The sequence below is a fragment of the Tarenaya hassleriana genome, unplaced genomic scaffold (assembly GCF_000463585.1).
Source record: "Tarenaya hassleriana unplaced genomic scaffold, ASM46358v1 Cleome3, whole genome shotgun sequence".
In the NCBI taxonomy this organism is placed as follows: domain Eukaryota; kingdom Viridiplantae; phylum Streptophyta; class Magnoliopsida; order Brassicales; family Cleomaceae; genus Tarenaya; species Tarenaya hassleriana.
The window spans coordinates 7,158,226-7,180,467 of record NW_010966177.1 but is presented as its reverse complement, the minus strand read 5'-3'; the positions used below and the strand labels follow the sequence as shown (position 1 = coordinate 7,180,467).

Sequence of the window (22,242 nt, the reverse complement as noted above, 5' to 3'; positions counted from 1 at the left end):
GAGAGGAACTCATAAATATATTGCGAGAACCAGAAAACCCTAGGAACTTAAAAGAATAGAGGGCTCCGATGCTCGACACGTGTTATAAAATAACCTCCCATATCGGTAAATACTCGTTTTGGGTAGGAGTCTCGATTTGGGTCCGAAAAAAAAAATCGGCCCAGTCCGAAAAATAGTAGGATTCGGGCCGAAATTTTTTGGTCCCAAAAAAAATCGGATTTTCGGTTCGGGTTCAGATCGGGCTTCAAGTTCGAGTCGGGTCGGTTCGAAAGTCCAAAAATTTAAACATTTCTCCATCAGGCATCGCTCGCCATGCCACCGCATATACAATGCTGTCTTCTCGGATTGATATAACATTTTCAAACGATCTGTTATAGGCATGTAAAACATTCTCTTCAAAGGAATTAACTTGTCTTTCTTTGAAAAAATCTGACGTGGTCGATATCTGTCTTTCCCGCATAAACGATATTCCATCAATTCTGCATCTCTTTCCAGAAAATTATACAGTTGTCTTCACAAAAATCAATCTTTCGATAAGGTAGACCCAACGTACGCATCAGACTCTTCGTCTCATAATATGATTATGTTTTAGTGTTACCTTATGGAAGATATTGTTTAAACATCTGACTGAATCCATTCATGCACCTCTCCAGAAGATTGTAGTTAGTCTTCATACTCATCAGTTGCGAAGAACGATAATCTTGAAAGCCCTTGTACGCAACCTTCATATTTCGGAGTATTCGCCGTATAAAGCATGTCATAAAATCTTTTCGCTTCATCATTTTGTAAAAACTTTATATTGATGGTTTTCGATAACTTTATGAAAACTCACCAAAAACTGGATACGGTTTTTGCATAATTCACACAATTCGAAATTAATATACATATCGGATAAGAATTATACCTGAATCCATTTTGCAGCGGAATAACTTTGAAGAACAAACTAAATCGTTTGTTGTTTGTTTTCTCTCCTTTCTCCTTAACTTTGATAGATTTTTTATGGATAAAAATATGAACCAAATGTCCACTATTTATAGGGTAAGGAGAGGAGAATAAACTTAAATACCCATAAACTTCAACACCATAATAAACTCATTTCCATCATTGTAGTCAAGATCATATTGAAGTTTAAAACACAAAATTACATGGGCCATTAAAATGTTATATTTCCAACATTCTCCCACTTGCCCCTTGTGATGATTTGATGATCTACAATCTTTAAACGCGTACTTTTATATTGTATTTATCAGTCATCGATAACTTTTATTTGAACAACAAACGATTGAATCTTGGCGGTCATACATCATTTTATTTGAATATGATTCATTCCAAGTATCACAAGCGTTTGTCATCCACAACCTCTTTTATGGCCAGAAGTAACTATAGAACAATAATGCATATTATCTTTATCAATTTCATATGTACACAAATAATTTAATGATAATATGACTTTCAATAACAGAAACAAGACTTTATTGAATTCAAAATATCATATATAATGAGCAATTATTTAAATTACAGCAACGACTTATCTATAATGCTCATACGATCAACATGAGCCTTAAAAGTCTTAGGCGGCAGTCCCTTAGTTAATGGATCCGCTATCATAAAATCAGTACTGATATGTTCAAATGATACTCTTTGTTTCTGCACTTCTTCTTTGACAGATAAGTATTTTATCTCCATATGCTTAGCACCTTTTGAGTACTTATCATTTTTCGAGAAGAAGATAGCTGCGGAATTATCACAGTAAATTCTCAGCGGCCTAGCTATAGTGTCGACAATCCTAAGCCCTGAGATAAAGTTCCGCATCCATAAACTGTGAATGGTAGCTTCAAAATATGCTACAAACTCAGCTTCCATGGTGGAAGCAGCGATGACAGACGGCTTTCCACTCCTCCATGATACTGCTCCTCCGGCAAGTAGAAACAAATATCCAAAAGTCGATTTTCTGGTATCAACACATCCAGCATAATCTGAATCTGAATAACCAATGACTTCCAGATTATTTGATCTTCTGTATGTGAGCATATATTCTTTGGTGCCTTGCAAGTACCTTAGAACTTTCTTTGCAGTTTTCAAGTGATTCATTCCAGGATTACTCTGGTACCGACCTAACATTCCAACGGCAAAGTTGATATATGGTCGAGTACACGTTTGAGCATACATTAAACTCCCAACCACTGATGCATAAGGAATATTTTCCATTTCCTTTCGTTCTAATTCATTTTTCGGACATTGTAAATTACTGAACTTGTCCCCTTTCTGAATTGGAACCTTTACTGCAGAGCATTTATCCATTCTGAATCTTTCTAATATTTTGTTGATATAACCTTTCTGAGACAATCCTAGCAATCCTTGTGATCTATTTCAGAATATTTCTATTCCTATCACATAGGATGCCTCGCTCATATCTTTCATATCAAAATTCTTAGAAAGAAACACTTTTACATCATGTAAAATTCCCATGTCATTTGCAGCAAGTAAAATATCATCAACGTATAAGACTAAAATCGCATACTTACTCCCACTAACTTTCATGTAGATACATCGATCAACGATATTTTCTACGAAGCCATAAGATGTAATAGTATTATTAAATTTAAGATACCATTGTCGAGAGGCTTGTTTTAGTCCATAAATTGATTTTCTCAGCTTACACACTAAATTTTCTTTTTCCGTGGGTATAAATCCTTCAAGTTGATCCATATATACTTCTTCCTCTAGATCACCATTCAAAAAAGCGGTTTTAACATCCATTTGATGAAGCTCTAAATCATAATGAGCAACTAAAGCCAATATAATTCTCAAAGAGTCTTTCTTAGAAACCGGAGAGAAAGTCTCTTTATAGTCTGTGCCTTCCTTTTGGGTATAACCTTTGGCAACAAGTCGGGCTTTATACCTTTCGATATTACCACGTGAGTCAAGCTTGGTCTTAAAAACCCATTTACAGCGACTTTCTTTGCACCTTCCGGTAAATCTACTAAGTCCCAGACATTATTATCGTTCATGGATTTTAATTCTTCTTTCATGGCATCAAACCATTTTCCAGAATTACAACTATTCATGGCTTGTTGAAATGTAGACGGATCATTATCAATGCTTAAGTCACATTCATATTCTAGAGCATAAACCACATAATCATCTGAGATCGCAGATCTCCTTTCCCTTTCAGATCGTCTCAAGATGATCGGTGGTTCATTAATCTCCTCTGGTACCGTGACTGGTTCATTAATAATGCTTTCATTATGTGGGTTTTCGACATGCTGTTGTTGTACTCGAATATCACGAGACGTTGATGTGAATTTCGGTACAAGAACAACAGAAGGGATATCCGGTGTGAAAACGTTATCTCGAATCTCTTCTATGTCAACTCTTCGTGATTCATCACTCCCACTGATTTGACCATTTTCAATGAACCTTGCATTGCCAGTCTCCATAATTCTCGTACTATGGTTAGGACAATAAAATATAAATCCTTTAGACTTTTCTGGATAACCAATGAAAAATCCACTGATTGTCCTAGGATCAAGCTTCTTTTCATGTGGATTGTATACTCTTATTTCTGCTTGGCAACCCCAAACATGCAGGTGTCTTAAACTCGGTATTCTTCCTGTCCACAGTTCATAAGGTGTTTTAGGGATTGCTTTGCTAGGAACACGATTAAGCAGATAAGTTGATGTTTTTAATGCATACATCCACAATGAGAGAGGTAAAGAGCTATTACTTATCATGCTCCTAACCATATTCATTAATGTACCAAATGTAAAAAACTTTATATTGATGGTTTTCGATAACTTTATGAAAACTCACCAAAAACTGGATATGATTTTTGCATAATTCACACAATTCGAAATTAATATACATATCGGATAAGAATTATACCTGAATCCATTTTGCAGCGGAATAACTTTGAAGAACAAACTAAATCGTTTGTTGTTTGTTTTCTCTCCTTTCTCCTTAACTTTGATAGATTTTTTATGGATAAAAATATGATCCAAATGTCCACTATTTTTAGGGTAAGGAGAGGGGAATAAACTTAAATACCCATAAACTTCAACATCATAATAAACTCATTTCCATCATTGTAGTCAAGATCATATTGAAGTTTAAAACACAAAATTACATGGGCCATTAAAATGTTATATTTCCAACACATTTTGCTCTTCCTCCATATACGGAGAAGGAGCAATGTTGGGAAATATATCATTCACCATCTCTGCATATGGATTCCTTTCTTCTTCTTGAAAGATTGTAGGTTGCGTCGTATTTTGCACAAGTTGTTCTTGCATTTGTGGAACATGTGATGATGATGTATCATACGTTTCTCCATGAGTCAGTCAAACAAAATAGTTTGACATAAAACCTCTTCTATAGCGTGCTTCCACAATTCATACTGACTTTGCCATCTTTTATTCTCATATTTTGAACACAGACATGGTAACTTCGAACTCTCAACATACGACGTTTGATTTATTGCAAACGCCATAAAATGTTCTAACCCTTCCTCAAACTCACGCGAGATTTGATTATTATTAGAAGAATCAAATCTATTATACATCCACATTCTGGAGGATTCTGGAGGAGAAAGATACTTTTTTTGGAAACGAATATTTTTTTTTACAACTCGAGTAATGCACACACAGTTGATTTATAGCACAAATATTGCGACGGATTTTACGACAGACACATCCGTCGTGACATAATTGCGACAAAATCCTGATAGATTAGCGATAGAAGTTAGGACACACGAATCACGTGCCTAACTAGTAACTAACTTCGCGATGCATTGCAACTGTCGCAAATAATGTGTCGCAGAATTGTCACGACACACCGATTTTGTCGTAAATGTGTTGTGCATGTGTTATGACAGATATTTCTGTCGCACAGTGTGTCGGTAAGTACTGATAGACAGCGTGTCGCAAAATTTCCGTAGCTTTTCTATCGTTATTTATCGCTAATATATCCGAATAACACATGTGACGCTCACCGTCGTAAATGTTGCGATCGTTTTTTGCATCCGATTGCGACAGAAGTTCGATTTCGCTATTCTGTCGCTGTTCATTCTCTGTCTATCGCAAATTTTGTTCCGACAGAATTGTCCATCGCAACATCTATCGTAAATAACAGTTTTTCTTGTAGTGCAAACTTCTCACCACCTATGATGCCTTCCTTGTAGGCTCCCATATATCAAAATGTACATAATCCATAATACCTTATGTATTGTAGATAGTCGTTTCAAACTTTACCTTTGATTGTTTTCCAAGAACACAATGCTCACAAAACTACAATTTGCATATCCTTACTCTTTTCAGCACATCTTGTTTGACGAGACTCTGCAAAGCCTTCTCTACAGGATGTTTCAGACGCATATGCCATAGTTTTAGTGACTTCAGAATCCTGATCTTCCCCAACCGTAACAACAATTGTTTCAATAAACGTACTACCTTAGAAATAATATAAATGGTTCATTTTTACTTCTTTTAAGACCACCAATGCACCAAAAACAATTTTAAAAATTTTATCTCGAATAGTCACAATATAATTTTTAGATTTCAAGGTTCCCAATGAGATGAGATTCTTCTTCGAGTTTGGTACATCTTGAACTTCCGTCAGAATTCTTATTGTTTTATCATGATACTTAGTCGGATTGAACCTATATCATTTGCTTGTAGAGTATCATTATTGTCCATGTAAACAACTCCACCTAGTTCTTCAAAATTGAAGAACACTCTTTGTTGAAACGCATATGGTAGAAGCAATCTGAGTCTATAATTCACTCATCAAATTGAGACTTTAACGACATGTCGATCAATACAAACTCTAACTCACCATCTTCAAGTTTGGCAACACAGGTGTCTGAAGTCGAATGGTAAACCACATCAATGGCGCCCAAAATATGGAAAACTCCATCAGATAGGAAGAGCAAGAGAAACTTCCCATGTTCATGACTTGTTAGGGACCAAAATCTTAGATTTATCCTCCAAATACCCAACCGAGCCCAAATTGTTTGCATCGACGATTTCGACGACATTGAATTTTTTCGACGGTGGGCATGTTAGTCTCTCTTCAACCTCCGATCTAGGTTCCAATGTTGGTTGTAATGCTCTACGATGATCCGTGATATGACATTTTGACTATGTATTGATTCATTGGTTTATGAATGCATTACTTTTCCCGTTATATGATTAGCATGTTTGTTATATTACGGTAAATATCCTTGAATCATTGCAGATGATTCTAAATTTCCTGGTCAGTTATCATTGTGGGAACAATGATGAATTAAGACCAGCATGATGTGTGATAGATGATTATGATCATATGCATTAGATGCAAGTCACAATCATGGGTTCTCGTTTGGAACGAGTTACTGGATGACCCGCATGAGATTGTCACATGGACATGAGTCATGACTTGAATCTCATACAGCGGTTCGTTCTTGGATCCTCAGACCTGAGATGTCTAGAGTATCTGATATGAGGAGTGACGTGTCTTGACTGCGTCAAACGTCGTCTTTAACCGGATGATCATAACGGCGTTGCTCAGATACGTTCACGAATCATATGCAGATAGTAGACATGCAATACGGGACTTGTCACCTCCTACGCAGGAGAGATGTCGCTGGGCCCCTCGTGGAAATCGTACTGTGAAAATGCGTGGCCACGCTATAGATGAATGTACATCTATTTTATCAGTCGGTTTGCCTAGACGAGTAAGCGGTTGAACTTGAAGGGTGGCTCATACCATGCCCTTGTTCAACATATGACATCGTGAGACAAAGGATCAGAACTCGAACTATTGCTGGCTTTGTTAGATCACCTCTAACTCTATTCTAGGTGGGTGGTCATGGCGTCTTGCTAGAGGCTAACCATGACTTGTGGTTCGGGAAAGGTTTCCGAAGCCACTGCCACTTCGAATGGGCCTACAGGGTCACACACCATTAGGGATGGATCACACGTGAAGAGAACAACGCGAGAAAAGAACAACGGAGCGATCTGGAAGAGTTCCAGATGGCCAGACCGTCCGTTCCAGTGGAGAACAGACGGACCGATCCGCAAGCACCAGACCGTCCGGTCCAGACCTGGACCGTCCGGTCCAGAGGTGCAGACCGTCCGTTCCACGTAGAAATATGGACCGTCCGTTCTGCGTAGAAAGTCGGACCGTCCGTTCCAGGCCTGGAACGGACGGTCCGACTTACGGGCAGTTTTCGGTTTTCGCGTTTTAAGGGTTTTGGGCAATTCTAATTAAAGAGAGAGCCGCCACAAACCCTAGAGAACGAACCTCAGACGTCCAAGACACTCATGAGAGCTTAGAGAAGCTTGATTTTGAGTTCTAGTGATTGGAATATCGATTCCAAGTCAAGGACATCGGTTTTTCTCTTCACGAATCCTAGCAGATACGTTCCAAAGCGTTGGAATTCATCCCGCCGGTGTGGATACGTGTAGAGGAGTTGTGCTTTCAACTCTCGGTGATTAAAACAGGCCCTGGATCGATTGATACTTCCAGATCTTGAAAGAACGAGGTAAGTATTCGAATCCCACGACGATATACACGATTGTTCGGGTTATTGCACAATTGGTTTTTGTGTGACGTTTGGCTAGGTTTAGATCTTTCCTTCCGCTGCATGAAACCTAGAAACCAAACCCTAGATCGATGAGATCGCATGCTAGGAACCCGAAGGGAACCCCAACATCCAATCTGTTTATTTCTTTTTCTTGGATTATTCAGTGAGGATTCTATATACTCAAATGCTCGAAACTTTTACATAGATTTGTTGAAAAATACTGATTCTTTTACTTTCTTGACTTGATTTAGATCATGCTTAGGTTCACTAGTGTTATTTGTTGGGCTAGTCCAAGTTCAAATTGCGTTCAAGTTTCAGAGCTAAAGCAGGTTTTAGTAGAGAAAGCCAAAGCAGAGATGTGTTTAACCCATTGAAATTATAGGTACGTCCATTTAATTCTACATATCTAATTAACCATTTCAATTGGATCAATAAAATCATAATCGATTTCATTCTAACCAAATAATATATAACAAATGAATCTAAAAATCATAACTGATGTCTTTGGTTGCATTAAATACACAATTACATATAGAATCAATATCAAAGGTTTAAGAAATCCGGGATATGATCTGTTCTGAGAGTGCCTTGCGTATTGTATAACATCGCAGGTGGAGGGCATCAAGGAATCACCACAATGATGGGTCAGGACACGGCAGGTCCAGTTCGTGCAGCAGATCCTGGAAGAAAAGAAGCCACATGACAAGCATGAATATGAAAGAAAAGGATCATGGTTCTTTTTTCTCAGTTGTTCCTCTCTATGGAGCCGATCTCGAGACTTATTTTACAAGAAAATTTGTGATTTTCTAGGTTTTTGTATCTAAATCTATCCCTTCTTTGATGATCAGAGTACACAAGCTGAGTCCTTGGAGAGGTCTAAAGCTGCATTTCAGGAATATGTAATAAAACTGTCGTGACCATTTCAGATTTCAGTTCGGGCTCAATTATTTCGGTTGTAGAAAAAATAACCGTTCGGTTTTTATATAAACTTCGATTCATTTCGGTTTAGATTCGGATTTTTTGTTGTAAAAAACTCATTTTTCAAAGAAATTGTCGATTTTTCCAGTTATAATTTTTAATCGGTTCGATTCGGTTTCATTTTTTTTGGATTTAGAAAAATCACAACTGTTCGGTTTTTATGTCGAATTCGGTTTGGTTACGGTTATATTTTATTACACATTCGGTTATTCGGTTAATAATCAAAATGATCACCCTTTCTATACATTATTCTGAGTAAGAACTGGTTATTCGAATATGCTCTTTCAGCACCTTTCTCCCAAATCATGAAAAAATAATCTAAAGGAAGAAAAAAGGAGGAACTTTTGTGACCATGTTCTACGGTTAAAAAACAAAATTTGTAATTGACCCATTTCAGGATTTTATGTACTATAGTTGATTGAAAGAGTAGGGACCTGCCCAAGAGATTACCTTACTCGGTCACTCCTTTTGGTTCAGAGGTCTCTATAGCGGATTTCTGGCTACTGAGCCGCTCATTCTTCGCACATTCCTCCTGGAGGTAGTTTTTTTTTTTTTTTACAATATATAATCAGTTGAATCCCATAATAAGAAGATAGAGGGAAATTGTTGATAGAAAAAGATAAGTTGTTTCCCAGCCAAGTGCTTACCTGAAAAGCTCTTAGCACAGAATAGCACTGCCTTTGCTCGGCAACCACGGAAGCATACTTTTCTTTCAAAGTATCACGTAGTTTCTGCTTTTCCTGAAGCCTGATTTGTACCTTTTCTAGCTTCTGCAGAATAAATGCAGATGTTCGGAGCCATTTTTAGCTCAGCCCTTTTGTTTCGAAGGGTTCTACCACAAAAATTATACAGTTGGAATTGGGGGAAATAACTGAATTTCCCTGATTTTGTTTTCGCCATTTATCCTAACTGACATCTCCCCTCAACCGCAAACTGTACATAATCTATTTAATCGACAATGGCCGTCACAAGCTTTCGATTGCTCATCTAATCAGAAGAAATGGAGTGAAATATTGCTTCTATTTTGGCAACAGTGAGAGGGGCATGTAACCGGATGCAGGTTTGAAGAAAGGAAAAACCTAGAGAGCCTTCAGAGGTATCCCAATCTGGAATGTAACACAAATTACCTGTTGGATTCCCTTCATGACTCCTTCCATTGAATCAATTAGCTTCACAGGGCCAACAGGGCTCGCAATCACATCTTGAAACTGCTTCCAAGGGTCAACCCGTAATCATGGTGAGAACGAAGCACAAGGAATGACAGAAAATTCATCTAACAGAGAAAAAAATGGAATGAGAAAATGGGTAGGTAGAGTTGCAACCCCAAACATTTCTTCAGGCCATCTAAAAACGCCATTTTCGCCAGGCCATCTAAAAACCATGGCGAAGACTTGAAAATCCGCCACGCCATGGCGCCATGGCCGCTATTTAACAACATTGAGAATGGCACAAGTAACATAAGCTACAGAAAAACCAGCCCAGAACTAACAGATAGTTGTACCTGTGAACTTATTGAATTCAATAACGATGTCTCCTTTAGCATCAATTCTTTTATCTCCAATAGGGCATTATATGTCGCATAGAGTTTCCTAGTCTGCTGAAGCTTTTCCTGTTTACAATAAGAGAGTGAACAGAAGCTATAGAGTCGATTAAACCCACAAGATTTGCAACCCATGAAACAACTTCAGAAAAACAATAGCCGAATATCAAATAATCACTCGTCCAAACCTGGATAGACAGATTCAGCTCTGAGAATCTTCTTTCATACCTGCAGAAAGAGAGTAACATAATGGACCTAGAACTCCAGACTAACATGCAATAAACTTTAAACAGAAGGGAACAATCAGCAAGCTTAAAAACTCCAAGAAGTATTGCATTCCTAACACCTCAAGTCGAAGCACATGATCATTCCATATCTTTAAAAGTAAATCAAATCTAATTTGCTTCAAAGTAGAGGAAATGTGTAAGGTCCAGTGAAATTCATCATTGACATGGAAGAGTTATACTGTTGAGAAGTAAACAAGAAGTGGCATGGAAATGTGCAATTTAGCTGAGGGAAAGGCATACTGAACGAGTTCTGATTGGCATGGCACGTCATCAAGCCGCCGTTTCAGAAATATTATCTCTCTCAGTTTTCCTGCAAGCTCCTATGGAGGAAAGAGAAAAAAAAAATCAGTCCTCGGAAACTGCTGAAAGAAAGAATGAATCTCAATTCCCATAATGTTCCAAACCATTAACTACATGGAATAAACACCTTCTTGGCGAGTGTCAAACGATTTAAAGATTCAACCAAATACTCATTCAAATCATCCTCAAGACTATCGCTGTTGAATCCCTTGACGTCTTTCTCCTCCAAATGAACAACCACAGCTTCTAAAGCAGAACGTTGTGCCTCACAATTAGACATGAACTCAGATTCTTGTGTCTTTAATACCTGTGATTACCTCCAACTATGAGTTTCAACATCAGTCATCAAACAAAATGATACATCTTTCACTATTAAAAGAATCGGCCAGGACACAGTACAAAAGGAGTATGAACAAATGAGAGTTGTATCTGGCTGTTCGAATGAATCTCAGTATTGAAACAATAACAACAACAAAAAAGAAAGCATTCAGAAACATACAGACAATAAAAGTATTTACCTTCAATGCTTTCAAAAGGGTTACCAACTTCTCGACCACAACATCGTCACCCTTAGCTCTAAGTCTTTCGCGTAACTGTTGCAACTCATTCTGAACGCTGCATTTTCTCTGATTCTGAAAACGTAACCTCGCAACAAAGGAACATTATGTATCACTGTCTGATTTCTAACACCGTTTCGTCGTTCTTTGTATTACCAGAAAATGGGAATCATGGGAGAAATCAAATTGCACAAATGAGAAGATCAAACAGACCTGTTCGTTCACTTTGTCGCTCAGTTCTCTCACCGACGTCTTCAAAATGTTCATCTTTTCCTCAAGCTGCCCAAGGGAACGTTCATCGTCGCATGAAGGATATACCTGTGGTTCTAGATTCCATCAGAATCGGCCAAACACAAACAGATGGATCGATTATCGAAATCCATAGGTCAAGAATCGACGAAAATCCACCATGATATCATAAAAATCCGGAGAAACGGTAAGATCGTTCTCCGAATCAGGACTTGAAGATTCAAATTACCGATAAGGAAGTTTAACTCAAAAGAAAAGAAAAGCAAGTTGAACGAAGCTATAGAGCTAACCTCGTCTCTACTATTCTCTTCGTCTACCATTATCCGATGACCCACTCTTAAACTCCTCAGTCACCAAGATCTGCGAGACTTCCTCGTCGGAAAATATGGACTTTCCGGTGATCCAAACGGCGAGGATAAGAAAGATCTTTGAATCCGTTTACGTCGTCGAGCTTCGCCGGTGACACGTGGACCTCGAGTAACGAGCTTAGGCATCGTATTTAAAGGTATTGGGCCTTATTGGGCCTTACATATCAACTGTTCATAAATGTGGGATGAATAAAAATATTAATCGAGTAAATTAGTAAGAAAATTTGGTTCGGTTATTTTGGTTATTAAATGAATGAAATAAGGGTATTTCGTTTATTAACCAAACTGAATTAAATAATCGATTGATTATTATTTTTTAAAATTCGAAATAATCGAATTGAATCGAATCAATTAAAATTTAATAACCGTTGGTTATAAATTCTCAAAATTCGAAATAATCAAACTCAAACCTAATCTTTTATACATCTCATTTGTATTTCTAATTTAATTATTGTTTTATTATTTTTTTAACTTATTGTTTTATGTTTTTCAAAATTTGTATGATATAAATATTTGAAGAGTGATTTATTTACGTAATATTTTTATAACCAAATCGAATTGAATCTTTATTTGTTTATAATTTGGTTATACTTTTAAATAGATAAAAGTGAACCGAATTAAATTAATTAACCGTTTGACTGTAAATTTTATAACCTAAAATAACCGAACCCGAATTATCCATAACCGACTAATTCGAACCGAACCGTTCTCACCCCTCTAAGGAATGATGATGATGATTAATGCATTAATTAGCAATTCTGAAAATGATTAACTCGCTTACAGCTTTAACAATTTTATCTTATCCCAAATTATTATCTAATATTATTTTCTAACCGGTTTTCTATTACCAAAGAATAAGAAGTCTCGGTTATGGACAAGCAAGGACGTGCACTGAAAGCACACAGTGAAAGTTAAACCGGAAACAACCGGATACGACATAACCAACCCAAACTGAAGTTAACCTAACCAAGGAGAATGCCTCACTACATTAAGCATACACACACAGTACAAGGTTTCAGAACATGAACCAAGAAAAAAGACCACTACAACAACAGCCACGAACTCCTCCGATCCCAGATTTCTCAGATCAGACGAAGAAAACTTTCATGACCCGATGATGAACACGAGAAAATAATCTGAGATCGAGAAAAAAAGAACATTAAAAAGAAAGAGAGAAACAGAATCAACATGAGGGTGCTTACAACAAAATGGTTCTTCAGTTTTGTGTCAAGTCTTTTTGCCTTGTCTTGTCGGTTCATCACTTCCATAGCTTAACTAACTTGTCGTGGCTTGCAGAAGCGACCAGTCCTGTCGCAGTGGACACAGCCAAAGCTGCAATGAGCCCATCGTGTGCTGGTAAAGCCATGGTCTTGTTCTCCGACATGTTCCATAGTTCCAAAGACTGAATCACACGAGTTATCAGGCTCGGTCGGAGTATATCGAGTGGGAAAAAGTGCAGAAGGCTAAAAATCCGTAAAGGGGTATGATTCTGTTTTTCATCTGAAATATCGTGCTTGGAGATGGTGATATAACTTTAGAACAGATCTTGAGTAAGTTCTGAGTTCATGAGTGATAATAGTATAAAGTTACCTGGTAACAGCCAATCACAAGTAACGATGGGTAAGCTGGATGGAAAACACAGGATTGGAACTTGTTTCCATTACAGCTTAGCTCGTGAACACATTCCCCTTCGGTACCTGACCCGAGCGACCAGACTCGTACTGAATCTTCACTCACCGATGCAAGAAAATCTCCAGAAGGATCCCAGCAAACGGAGTGTATCGGATTACTATGGCCCTGTACACATAACCACATTGGCATGATTTCTACCAGTAAAGCAGACTGTGTGCTATATAGATGAAGTTGACAAAAAAAATGAATACCCTAAACATAAGGCATTTATCTCCTAAACGGTTTAAGAGAATAATCAGCAGAGTATCTATGTCACAACAAGAATTGATTTCTCAGACAGTATAGTGTCTTCTTTCATACAAGAACGGCGTCCCAAAACGTACAAGCAATGACCTGAATCTTCCTCTCTTATTAGTTCATCACACAACATATCTATGTCACGACAAGAATAGATTTAAAAAAAAAACTTGTGGATAAAGGAAGATATAGGGGAAAAAATCTCAGAGCTTGGAATCCAACCTGTAACGAGTGTCGACAAGCCTGAGTTTCAACGTCCAGTACGGATACAACATTCTCGGCCCCTGCCACTAGAAACCTCCCAAGACGGGGCTGAAACCTCATTTGGGTAGTACCACCCTGCAAACACAAGGCAGAGTAAATGTATCAGTATGCTAATTAACAAGGATTTTTATTGTAAGCTATTTGTTTCAATGTTTTTTGAAAACGGTTTAGGGTTTGAAGCCAAAATCCACCTTGAATACTCTCGTGCAACTTCCGTTGTTGATACTCCAGTACCTTATTTCACCATCTCCGTCACAGGAACATATAAGATCGTCCTTGTTGGGGTGAAAGTCTAGTGACATAACCGTAGAAGAATGTCCCATGAAAGTACGGAGCGAATAACCTTTCTGCAAGTAGATTCAGAAACAGCCCTCCAAAGAGATCACTGCTGAGAAATGGTTTTAACGAACCAACATATTTGTACATAGAGATATAACAATACAGCAAAACCTGGGTTTCACTTACATTATCAGCATCCCAAACCCTTACAGTTTTGTCATATGAAGAAGTTGCAAGACGAGGCAAGTTTGGGCTAAAACGAACATCCGTGATTAAAAACAAGTGCTCCTCGAGGGTAGTTTTCGGCTTCATTGTATCCGTGTACCACAATACAGCCTGGACAACAATACAATTAAGAACAAAATACTTCACTACAAATCATATTGATATGATCCTGGAGGGGTGTATCAAGAAACTCACAATCAATCATGATCAATAATTGTCGGTGTTGTACAGATTGAACGCTACATAGCGATTTGGTAATAACTTTGAACTCCAATGTCCAAACGATGTGATTCCAGTTGGAAATGAACCTTAATTCACTAAAGGTTTGATCTAGAGTAGTTGAGATCTAACGGAGAAAGCTTCAGTCCTGAGGAGAGGACGCAATTCACGGTTCAGTCCTGGCAATTCAGATTGAGCAAGTCATCTTGTTTCATCAATAACTTTTGATTGGAGACTCCGATCGCTTTGCCGTTTGAAGCTGCATAAACTAGACTGAGTTTTCTTTGAGTGTCACTTCATGAGTTTGAGTTTTTAGCTCATGGTTTTCTTTTTGTAACATTTGAAGTTATCGAATGGAATGATTTCGTTCGTGACATTCAATCCAACGTATCAAACGGACAGTGATAACCGTTTGTGGCGTCTGCCTTATACCAAGATTTGTAATCACGGCGTTAGGTCTAGGTAGCAGTGGTCTTTTAAACTTGTGACAAAGTTTATTCCTACACGTTGGTTAGAGGTCGCTGTCTCCACTGCCTAATTATAGAATTTTGATCTAGGAATCACATCACATATTTTTTAGGGATAATCGCATTTAAATACCCGAACTTTTACAAAAATCCCACAAAAATATTCAAACTATAAAATTGTCATATAAATACCTGAACTTTTCATAACTCCCACATAAATACCCAGACTTTTAAATTTTTTCCAAATCAACCACTCATCCGTTAACGGCGTTAAACGTTACTGTTCACTCGACAAAAAACTGCTGACTCAGCAATGACTCAGCAAAAAAAACCCGCTGACTCAGCAAAAAGTGTTGACTCAGCAAAAAAATATTATTAAATATTCAAATTTTTATTTACATATATTTAAATTAATATATACATATAAATTCACACATATATATATATATATACAAATATATATTAAAAAAATTATTTATAATTAATAAAATACATATATACAATTAATATATATAATTATAATTAGTTATATATACAAAATATACATATACAACTAATTAGGGATTTGTATATAATTATAATTATATATATTAGTTGTATATGTTATTTTAATATATATGCATTAGTAATGATATATATATATATTGTAGTTATGTGTATATGTATTTTATTAATTCTAAATAATTTTTTTTAATATATATATTTGTATATATATATATGTGAATTTATATGTATATATTAATTTAAATATATGTAGATAAAAATTTGAATATTTAATAATATTTTTTTGCTGAGTCAGCACTTTTTTTGCTGAGTCAGCACTTTTTTGCTGAGTCATTGCTGAGTCAGCAGTTTTTTGTCGAATGAACAGTAACGTTTAACGACGTTAACGGATGAGTGGTTGATTTGGAAAAAAATTTAAAAGTCTGGGTATTTATGTGGGAGTTATGAAAAGTTCAGGTATTTATATGACAATTTTATAGTTCGGGTATTTATGTGGGATTTTTGTAAAAGTTCAGGTATTTAAATGCGATTATCCCTATATCGATTATAAAACTTATATTTCAAATCAAAATAACATAATACATATAATTAATTTATGTCATCATCATCATCACTAAATTATGAAAAATAATTAACAAAAGATTTAATATACTTCGCAAACTATATCACCCCATTGATTTATATTCTTAAAAATATTTTAAAACTTTTAAAAGGAGATAATCTACGATTTTCAGTTTTATATATCCAAATATATTTTTATTAGAAAGTAACTTAGAAATATATCTCTGGTATAATGATTTTAAAAATCATTAAGTTTTATAATAAAAATTATTTAAATATAATGAATAAATTTTGTAACGTTTTTCTTTATTAATGATAAGAATAATGTTTTTTTTAATAGTTCGGGTATTTATGTGGGATTTTTGTAAAAGTTCGGGTATTTAAATGCGATTATCCCTATTTTTTATTCACTGCTTAAAATGGATCTCCTACTAATAAGCTGATTCGGGTAATTATCAGTTAAGCTGGTAATTTAGCTCACCTTCTTGTCATGCCCACCACTAGCAAGTAGTTTTCCATCCGATGAGAAGTGGCAGCAAGTAACTTTGTTTGTGCTTGCACGAACTGAATTCATCTCTGTAAATGAGAAACCTGGTTACAGAGAGAAAACTAATGATTTCATCAGAGGGTTCTTCGTAGGTTAGAAGACCTTATCAATCATTACAATAGAATTACAAAAATGTCACAAATTATACAAAAAAAAAATGAAGATTTTAAACCGAAACATATACTACGAAAGAAAAAAGTGCACTAGGAATCCTCGTAGAATTTATTTGATTAAGGCTTCTGGTACACACCTTTACTAACGTCCATGCACCGTCCAACAGTATCACGTGGATCACCATCCTCATGGGATAAGAAAGATTCAACATTGTCGTCAAGAGATCCATCTTCAACAAAACGATCCATATCGGCCTGCAAATTGCCAATATTACAGTGTTTCTTCATATCCGCATAATCAAGAGACTCATCTTTAAAGGCTTTTAGCAACCCACCAACTGATTTGATGGCGATGTAAGGGTCCCAGTTCCATCGGTGCCAAACATCATCATTGATTTGGAGGAACTACAGTTGTGTGGAAGATTAGCCACAGACATCACATCTCCCGGGGTATGAGTCGAAGGTGTAGAAGGTGCTGAGCTAGGTGATGGTCCAGCAGTGTTAGCCGTTCCAGAGCTATTGGCAGGCCCGGAAGATGATACTGGTTGCTTTCTCTTTCTCCCAGTCTGGTTTTTCAAAACCTTAAATTGAATACATCACTCATATTAGGAACCTAACCTATTCTAATATTTTGGATCAGTGTATAGAAGGAGGAGCAAAGGTGCTCAGTTTAACCAGACAGAGTCACGATGAAACAGAATTATCAGATTGGAACCCGGGAAAGAAAAAGGAAAATTCTTGATATCGTAGATATACACTCATGTACATATGACGTCAAAAACAAGAAAACAAGCAGACCTGGTCATTTCCTCTGAAAGAGTTTGACATGTTGCCATCCATGGTAACACTACCAGCACCTCCCATTTTATCTTGCTGATGAAGATTGTGATTTGAACTCTGTGAATTCTGATTCAAAAGGGCATGCTGCTGAAGTGGCTGTGGCTGTGGCTGTGGCAGATTCCCACTGCTCTGCTGTTGCTGTTGCCGCTGCTGCTGTTGCTGCTGGTGCAACAGAGCCATCTTTAACTGCAAATTGTAAACAATTTTAAAGTTCAGAGCAAAAGGTCACAAAGTTTTTAAAAAAGAGGCTAAAGCATCTTCTTCCTATTCCATTGAACAAAATGCTGCAGCTGATTTGAAACTTAGCTTTTCTTCATTATGTCAAACGACGATAAATCAATTCTCGGAGGACACCATTTCCTAAATTCCAACTTTTATGCATTCTTGCACAAACTTGAGGTACCCAGTAGGGATTTTAAAGAAAATAGCATTTCCGGACAAAGTCAACCTTCAGTAACATATCGGTGTCTCCACGAGGCAAAAGTGGGCCACCGGGCTGTAAAGGGGATGCAACATTAGGTAAAACATTTCCAACAGAACCCCCAAGGCCATCCTTCCCAAGGCTCATACTTCGGTTGTTCAGTAACATTTTCAGTCTTCCGTTCTCTTCACTGACAGATTGTGAACTGAAATTCTGCTGAGCAAGCATGAGCTGTTGCTGATGTTGTGGGGTTAACATATGAAGTTGGTGGAAGGTCTGAGGAGACTGCATAAACGGTTTTTGCTGCTGAAGAAGACCCGAACGAAGCTGATCAAATCCCTAACCATGAATCCAAAAAAAGAGCTTAGAAGAAATTGTTTTGAGACAAGAGTTCGGTAAACCAGAAAAATGAATGTCTAATGTAAAGCTTACAGCCAGAGGCCAGCCTTTAAGTGTAAGGTTGTTGTTGCCTTGATTTGAACCTGAAACAGGAAATAAGCATTAATAAAAGTGAATTTCTGGGGAGACTGCTTGTGCGCCAGAGTATTTTGATCACAATTCAAAGAATTCTGACAAAACAAAAATCAATGTCCTAAGCAGAGGACCAACTCAGCAAAGAATACCAGGAATTCCAAGCAACGACTCATCTGGAACAGCAGTTCTAGGAGTGAGAACTTGATTGATCTCGCTTTTTATATCCTGCATCCAAACAACCAACAACTGTTACATAACAGAAAAGCAAAAAAACAAGTCGAGAGTAACCACGGTTCACAATATCACACCGCTGTAGAGCCAGGAAGCTGTTGATTCCGAGCTTGAACCTGTGGAGACATTCCACCACTTGTACAATGCAACACTTGCCTGAGATTTTACAAGTGAAATGGCATAAGTACATGCCTGGAACAGTACAGAAGAAAATGGGATAATGAAGGTAAGAAGTACGAGAAAAACACCCTGAAGGTTGTCCAGAAGATGCACCAGACTTCAACATAGATGCATGATTTGGACCCAACAGTTGTCCAACATTCTCACCTAATCGCTGTTTCCGATGAGTTCAAATAATATCATAAGACAAACTAAGCTGTAATATCATAACACAAATAATATCATAGGACATGACAGACACCATAGCCTAATTGCTATTTACCTTCATAGCAGCCTCATCCATAGAATCCCTCTGAAGCGGCATTTTGTTGACCATTTCATCATACACCTTGTTGGCTAAAGAACCAGTAGTCACAGGATTTTGCCGCATAATTGTGTCGTTATTACCAACAACCCCATTTGCTGACCCGTTCACGAGGTGGGCCCCGTCTCTCCTCTGCTGCTGCTGCTGTTGTGGTTGTTGCTGCTGTTGAGGAGGCTGATTCTGTTGCCGTTGTTGTTGTTGTTGTTGCTGCTGCTGTGCACGTTGTAACAAAAGCTGTTGCATTTGTTGTTGCTGCTGTTGCTGTGAGAGCTGTGGGTGTTGAGGTTGCTGCAATTGTTGCTCCCGTGCTTTCATCATCTGTGTCTAAAAAGTTTGAGATGGTTTTGATACCGATCACAAAAAGAATGTCACTAGATTTTATGAACTTTTTCTTAAATCAAAACAGAGTCCACCTTTCTTTCTGTCATTACCAAAAACCTACTAAATTCTCTGTTTTTCTTATGTAAAGAACGAAAATATACCATTGGCTAAACAGTCTCATATAGAAACCAAATGTGAATCATAGCTGAAGAACTAAAGTATTATCATATAGATTTTGGACAACTTCCTCATTTAGATTACAACTCCTGTCTTTTAACGAGGATGAACAGGAAGAACGCGTTTTAAACATAAGCAAGGTAACTAGACTAGCTAAGTACCGACCAATTGCATGGGTGTGACTACATATTTATGTTTCTATTTTTCGTTTTTGGTTGAAATATTTTACGGTAAAAATGACAAAAGATTACAATGATTTAGAAGGTAGATATAAATCGATCGTGAACACTTACGAAAAACACAAAAGTGAAAGAAACATAACATCCAAATGCAAAAACTTCATTTTCCAAAAATTATCTGCTCACGATATCATATCCAGCCCCTACATAAATTCCTTGCCATTAGTCATCTCTTCAAAACTAGAGCACTTTTTACACTAAATAGATTCAAAACCATGATTAAAAAAATGGACGAAACATCCAAAACTTCCTCATGTAGACTTATACTGTCTTTCACTGCAGAGAACAGGAAGACGGCAGCTGACACAGGCAAGCAAGTAGATAACTATGTTATATAGGTTGCATATACAAATGGGTTACTTAGGGTAAACAAAGTAACAAACCTCAATGTATGAAGCAGCAACCTCAGAGTGTTTTTCGTTGGTCCTAGCAATAAACATATCCCAGAAGACAGACCACCATTCAAACAGAAAGCCTCCAGGAGCGTCGATAGCTAAAAAAACCGGTTCCAAAAAACCAGAACCAAACAATAAGGACATGGAATTATATTAGGACAAAGGAGAACCAAGAATCCTTGGCAGGTGAAGTGTTACTTGCAATCATTATCAATCAGCTCAAGTAGATTTTGTTTGCTTACCCACTGGATCTGAGGACACTTTTCCTTCTGCTTGGAAAGCCTGAGCTGTAGCTTTTAAATCCCTTTTCACCAAATAATCATGGATATATACATCTAACCTGATATATAAAAATTTCCCACAAAGAACATTTCAATCACTGCAAGATAGGTATTAGAATCAGATAAACCAAATTGAAGTTCTTGAAACTATGAACATTACTGATGACCTGTAGGACTTTTTCCAGCGCAAGTAGTAGCTACAGCCAAACAGACAATCGCCAAGCAATCATCATCAAATTAACAAATAAAAAATCCAAATTCAGAAACTTTTTAAACCTCAGAAGGGATTAAACCCTATGCAAGACATAATCATGAACAGACTCCAAAATCCTAATTCTATAATCAGGAACTAGCATGATAGAGCCCAGAGTCAACAATTTCATACCTAAAAAAAACTAAAGCCGGGACAAGAAAACAAGAGACCTGATACGACCACTGTTCAGCTAGAACTCGGGGTGACCAAGGCCAGAAATTTCAAGCCTCAAAGAATGTCAGACATACCAAAGAACTAATCTTTTGGACAGGAACAAAGAAAACACGCAAAACCTGACAAAACCCAGGAATACCCACAACCAAAATCAAGCAGAAACAAGATTCTTGAACTGAAAATCAGAAATTGCGTGAAGTACCACAATCCCTAATGGCGAAACAAGCAAGCAAGAACGTTAGAGAAAAAGGCTAATGCTAAAGAAAGAAATTGATTAAAAAAAGTTCATAAAATAGCAGATTAGAGAAACTTTGAACTCGAGAAAAAAGGATGAAACAGCGAATGCATTATAAAACTTGAAGTCGAGAAACAAACTCGGATGCACCCAGAATCCAAACCAACCAGAGATGAACATTTAACATCACAATACAGTAAAAAAAAATAGGGGAGGGGGGGGGGACAAATTCAAACTGTAAATTAGCAGATTAGAGAAAAGAACATAGCTGAACTCACATTTTATCTGCTTCCCAGTTGGTCTGAGACATTTTTTCCTTCTTTTGTTGTTCTTCAACAAAAATACCCCACAGACAGTTGCTTATATTGTCAGATTCCCATGTACTTGTGATATATTACATCACTGCTTTCTCTTCCCATTGAAAATTATTGCGTAATAGAAACGAAATTAGCGATTTTTCCCCTTATTTCCCAGAAAATGACGAGATTAGTACTTGAAATTAGCTAAGGGGAGGCAAAAAAGTGGTAGATGGAGAGAGATGCAGTGTTAGAGAGAGAAGATTCAAGAGAAACACTGTAAAAGGGAACAGAAGAAGCATTACAGCCTCTGGTTTTGGTAACAGATAAATAAAAAAGAGCTAAAATCCCAGAAAAACCATTCAACTTTTTAATTTTGACAGCATAAAAACATTAAATTTTTTAATTTATATAAAATAATAAATATAATATTCGAGGATTATCAAATTAAACAATCGAATTGATATAAA

The 22,242-nt window shown here is 37.0% G+C and overlaps 2 protein-coding genes across 7 annotated transcripts; both read right to left on the bottom strand.

Annotated features, from left to right (window-relative positions):
- Window positions 1–8,011: 8,011 nt before the first annotated feature.
- Window positions 8,012–11,950, bottom strand: LOC104819887 (coiled-coil domain-containing protein 93). Of its 4 annotated transcripts, none has more exons than XM_010550172.1 (12): window positions 11,766–11,950; window positions 11,440–11,552; window positions 11,188–11,301; window positions 10,797–10,976; window positions 10,610–10,689; window positions 10,271–10,310; window positions 10,044–10,151; window positions 9,865–9,966; window positions 9,670–9,750; window positions 9,190–9,312; window positions 8,993–9,074; window positions 8,012–8,244 (listed from the first exon to the last, which is right to left on the bottom strand). In XM_010550172.1, exons 2-11 carry the CDS (start codon window positions 11,491–11,493, stop codon window positions 8,994–8,996), a joined length of 963 nt encoding a protein of 320 aa, XP_010548474.1. In that variant the 5' UTR covers window positions 11,494–11,552; window positions 11,766–11,950; the 3' UTR covers window positions 8,012–8,244; window position 8,993. The 4 variants fall into 4 exon arrangements, with proteins under 4 accessions (XP_010548474.1, XP_010548473.1, XP_010548475.1 ...); XM_010550171.1 differs by having other exon boundaries at window positions 11,440–11,544; XM_010550173.1 differs by lacking the exon at window positions 9,865–9,966 and having other exon boundaries at window positions 11,440–11,544.
- An 824-nt stretch (window positions 11,951–12,774) lies between these two features.
- On the bottom strand, window positions 12,775–22,072 carry LOC104819886 (transcriptional corepressor LEUNIG-like). 3 transcript variants are annotated; one of them, XM_010550168.2, is made up of 19 exons: window positions 21,755–22,072; window positions 20,982–21,011; window positions 20,776–20,873; window positions 20,522–20,631; window positions 19,360–19,725; window positions 19,166–19,251; window positions 18,995–19,073; window positions 18,836–18,911; window positions 18,645–18,694; window positions 18,240–18,551; window positions 17,750–17,977; window positions 17,287–17,532; window positions 17,089–17,206; window positions 16,773–16,882; window positions 14,502–14,651; window positions 14,228–14,383; window positions 13,995–14,111; window positions 13,434–13,640; window positions 13,102–13,245 (listed from the first exon to the last, which is right to left on the bottom strand). In XM_010550168.2, the coding sequence occupies exons 1-19, from the start codon at window positions 21,784–21,786 to the stop codon at window positions 13,102–13,104; spliced, it is 2,715 nt and encodes a 904-aa protein (XP_010548470.1). In that variant the 5' UTR covers window positions 21,787–22,072. The 3 variants fall into 3 exon arrangements, with proteins under 3 accessions (XP_010548472.1, XP_010548470.1, XP_010548471.1); XM_010550169.2 differs by having other exon boundaries at window positions 17,287–17,517; XM_010550170.1 differs by lacking the exon at window positions 20,982–21,011 and having other exon boundaries at window positions 12,775–13,245.
- Window positions 22,073–22,242: the final 170 nt, after the last annotated feature.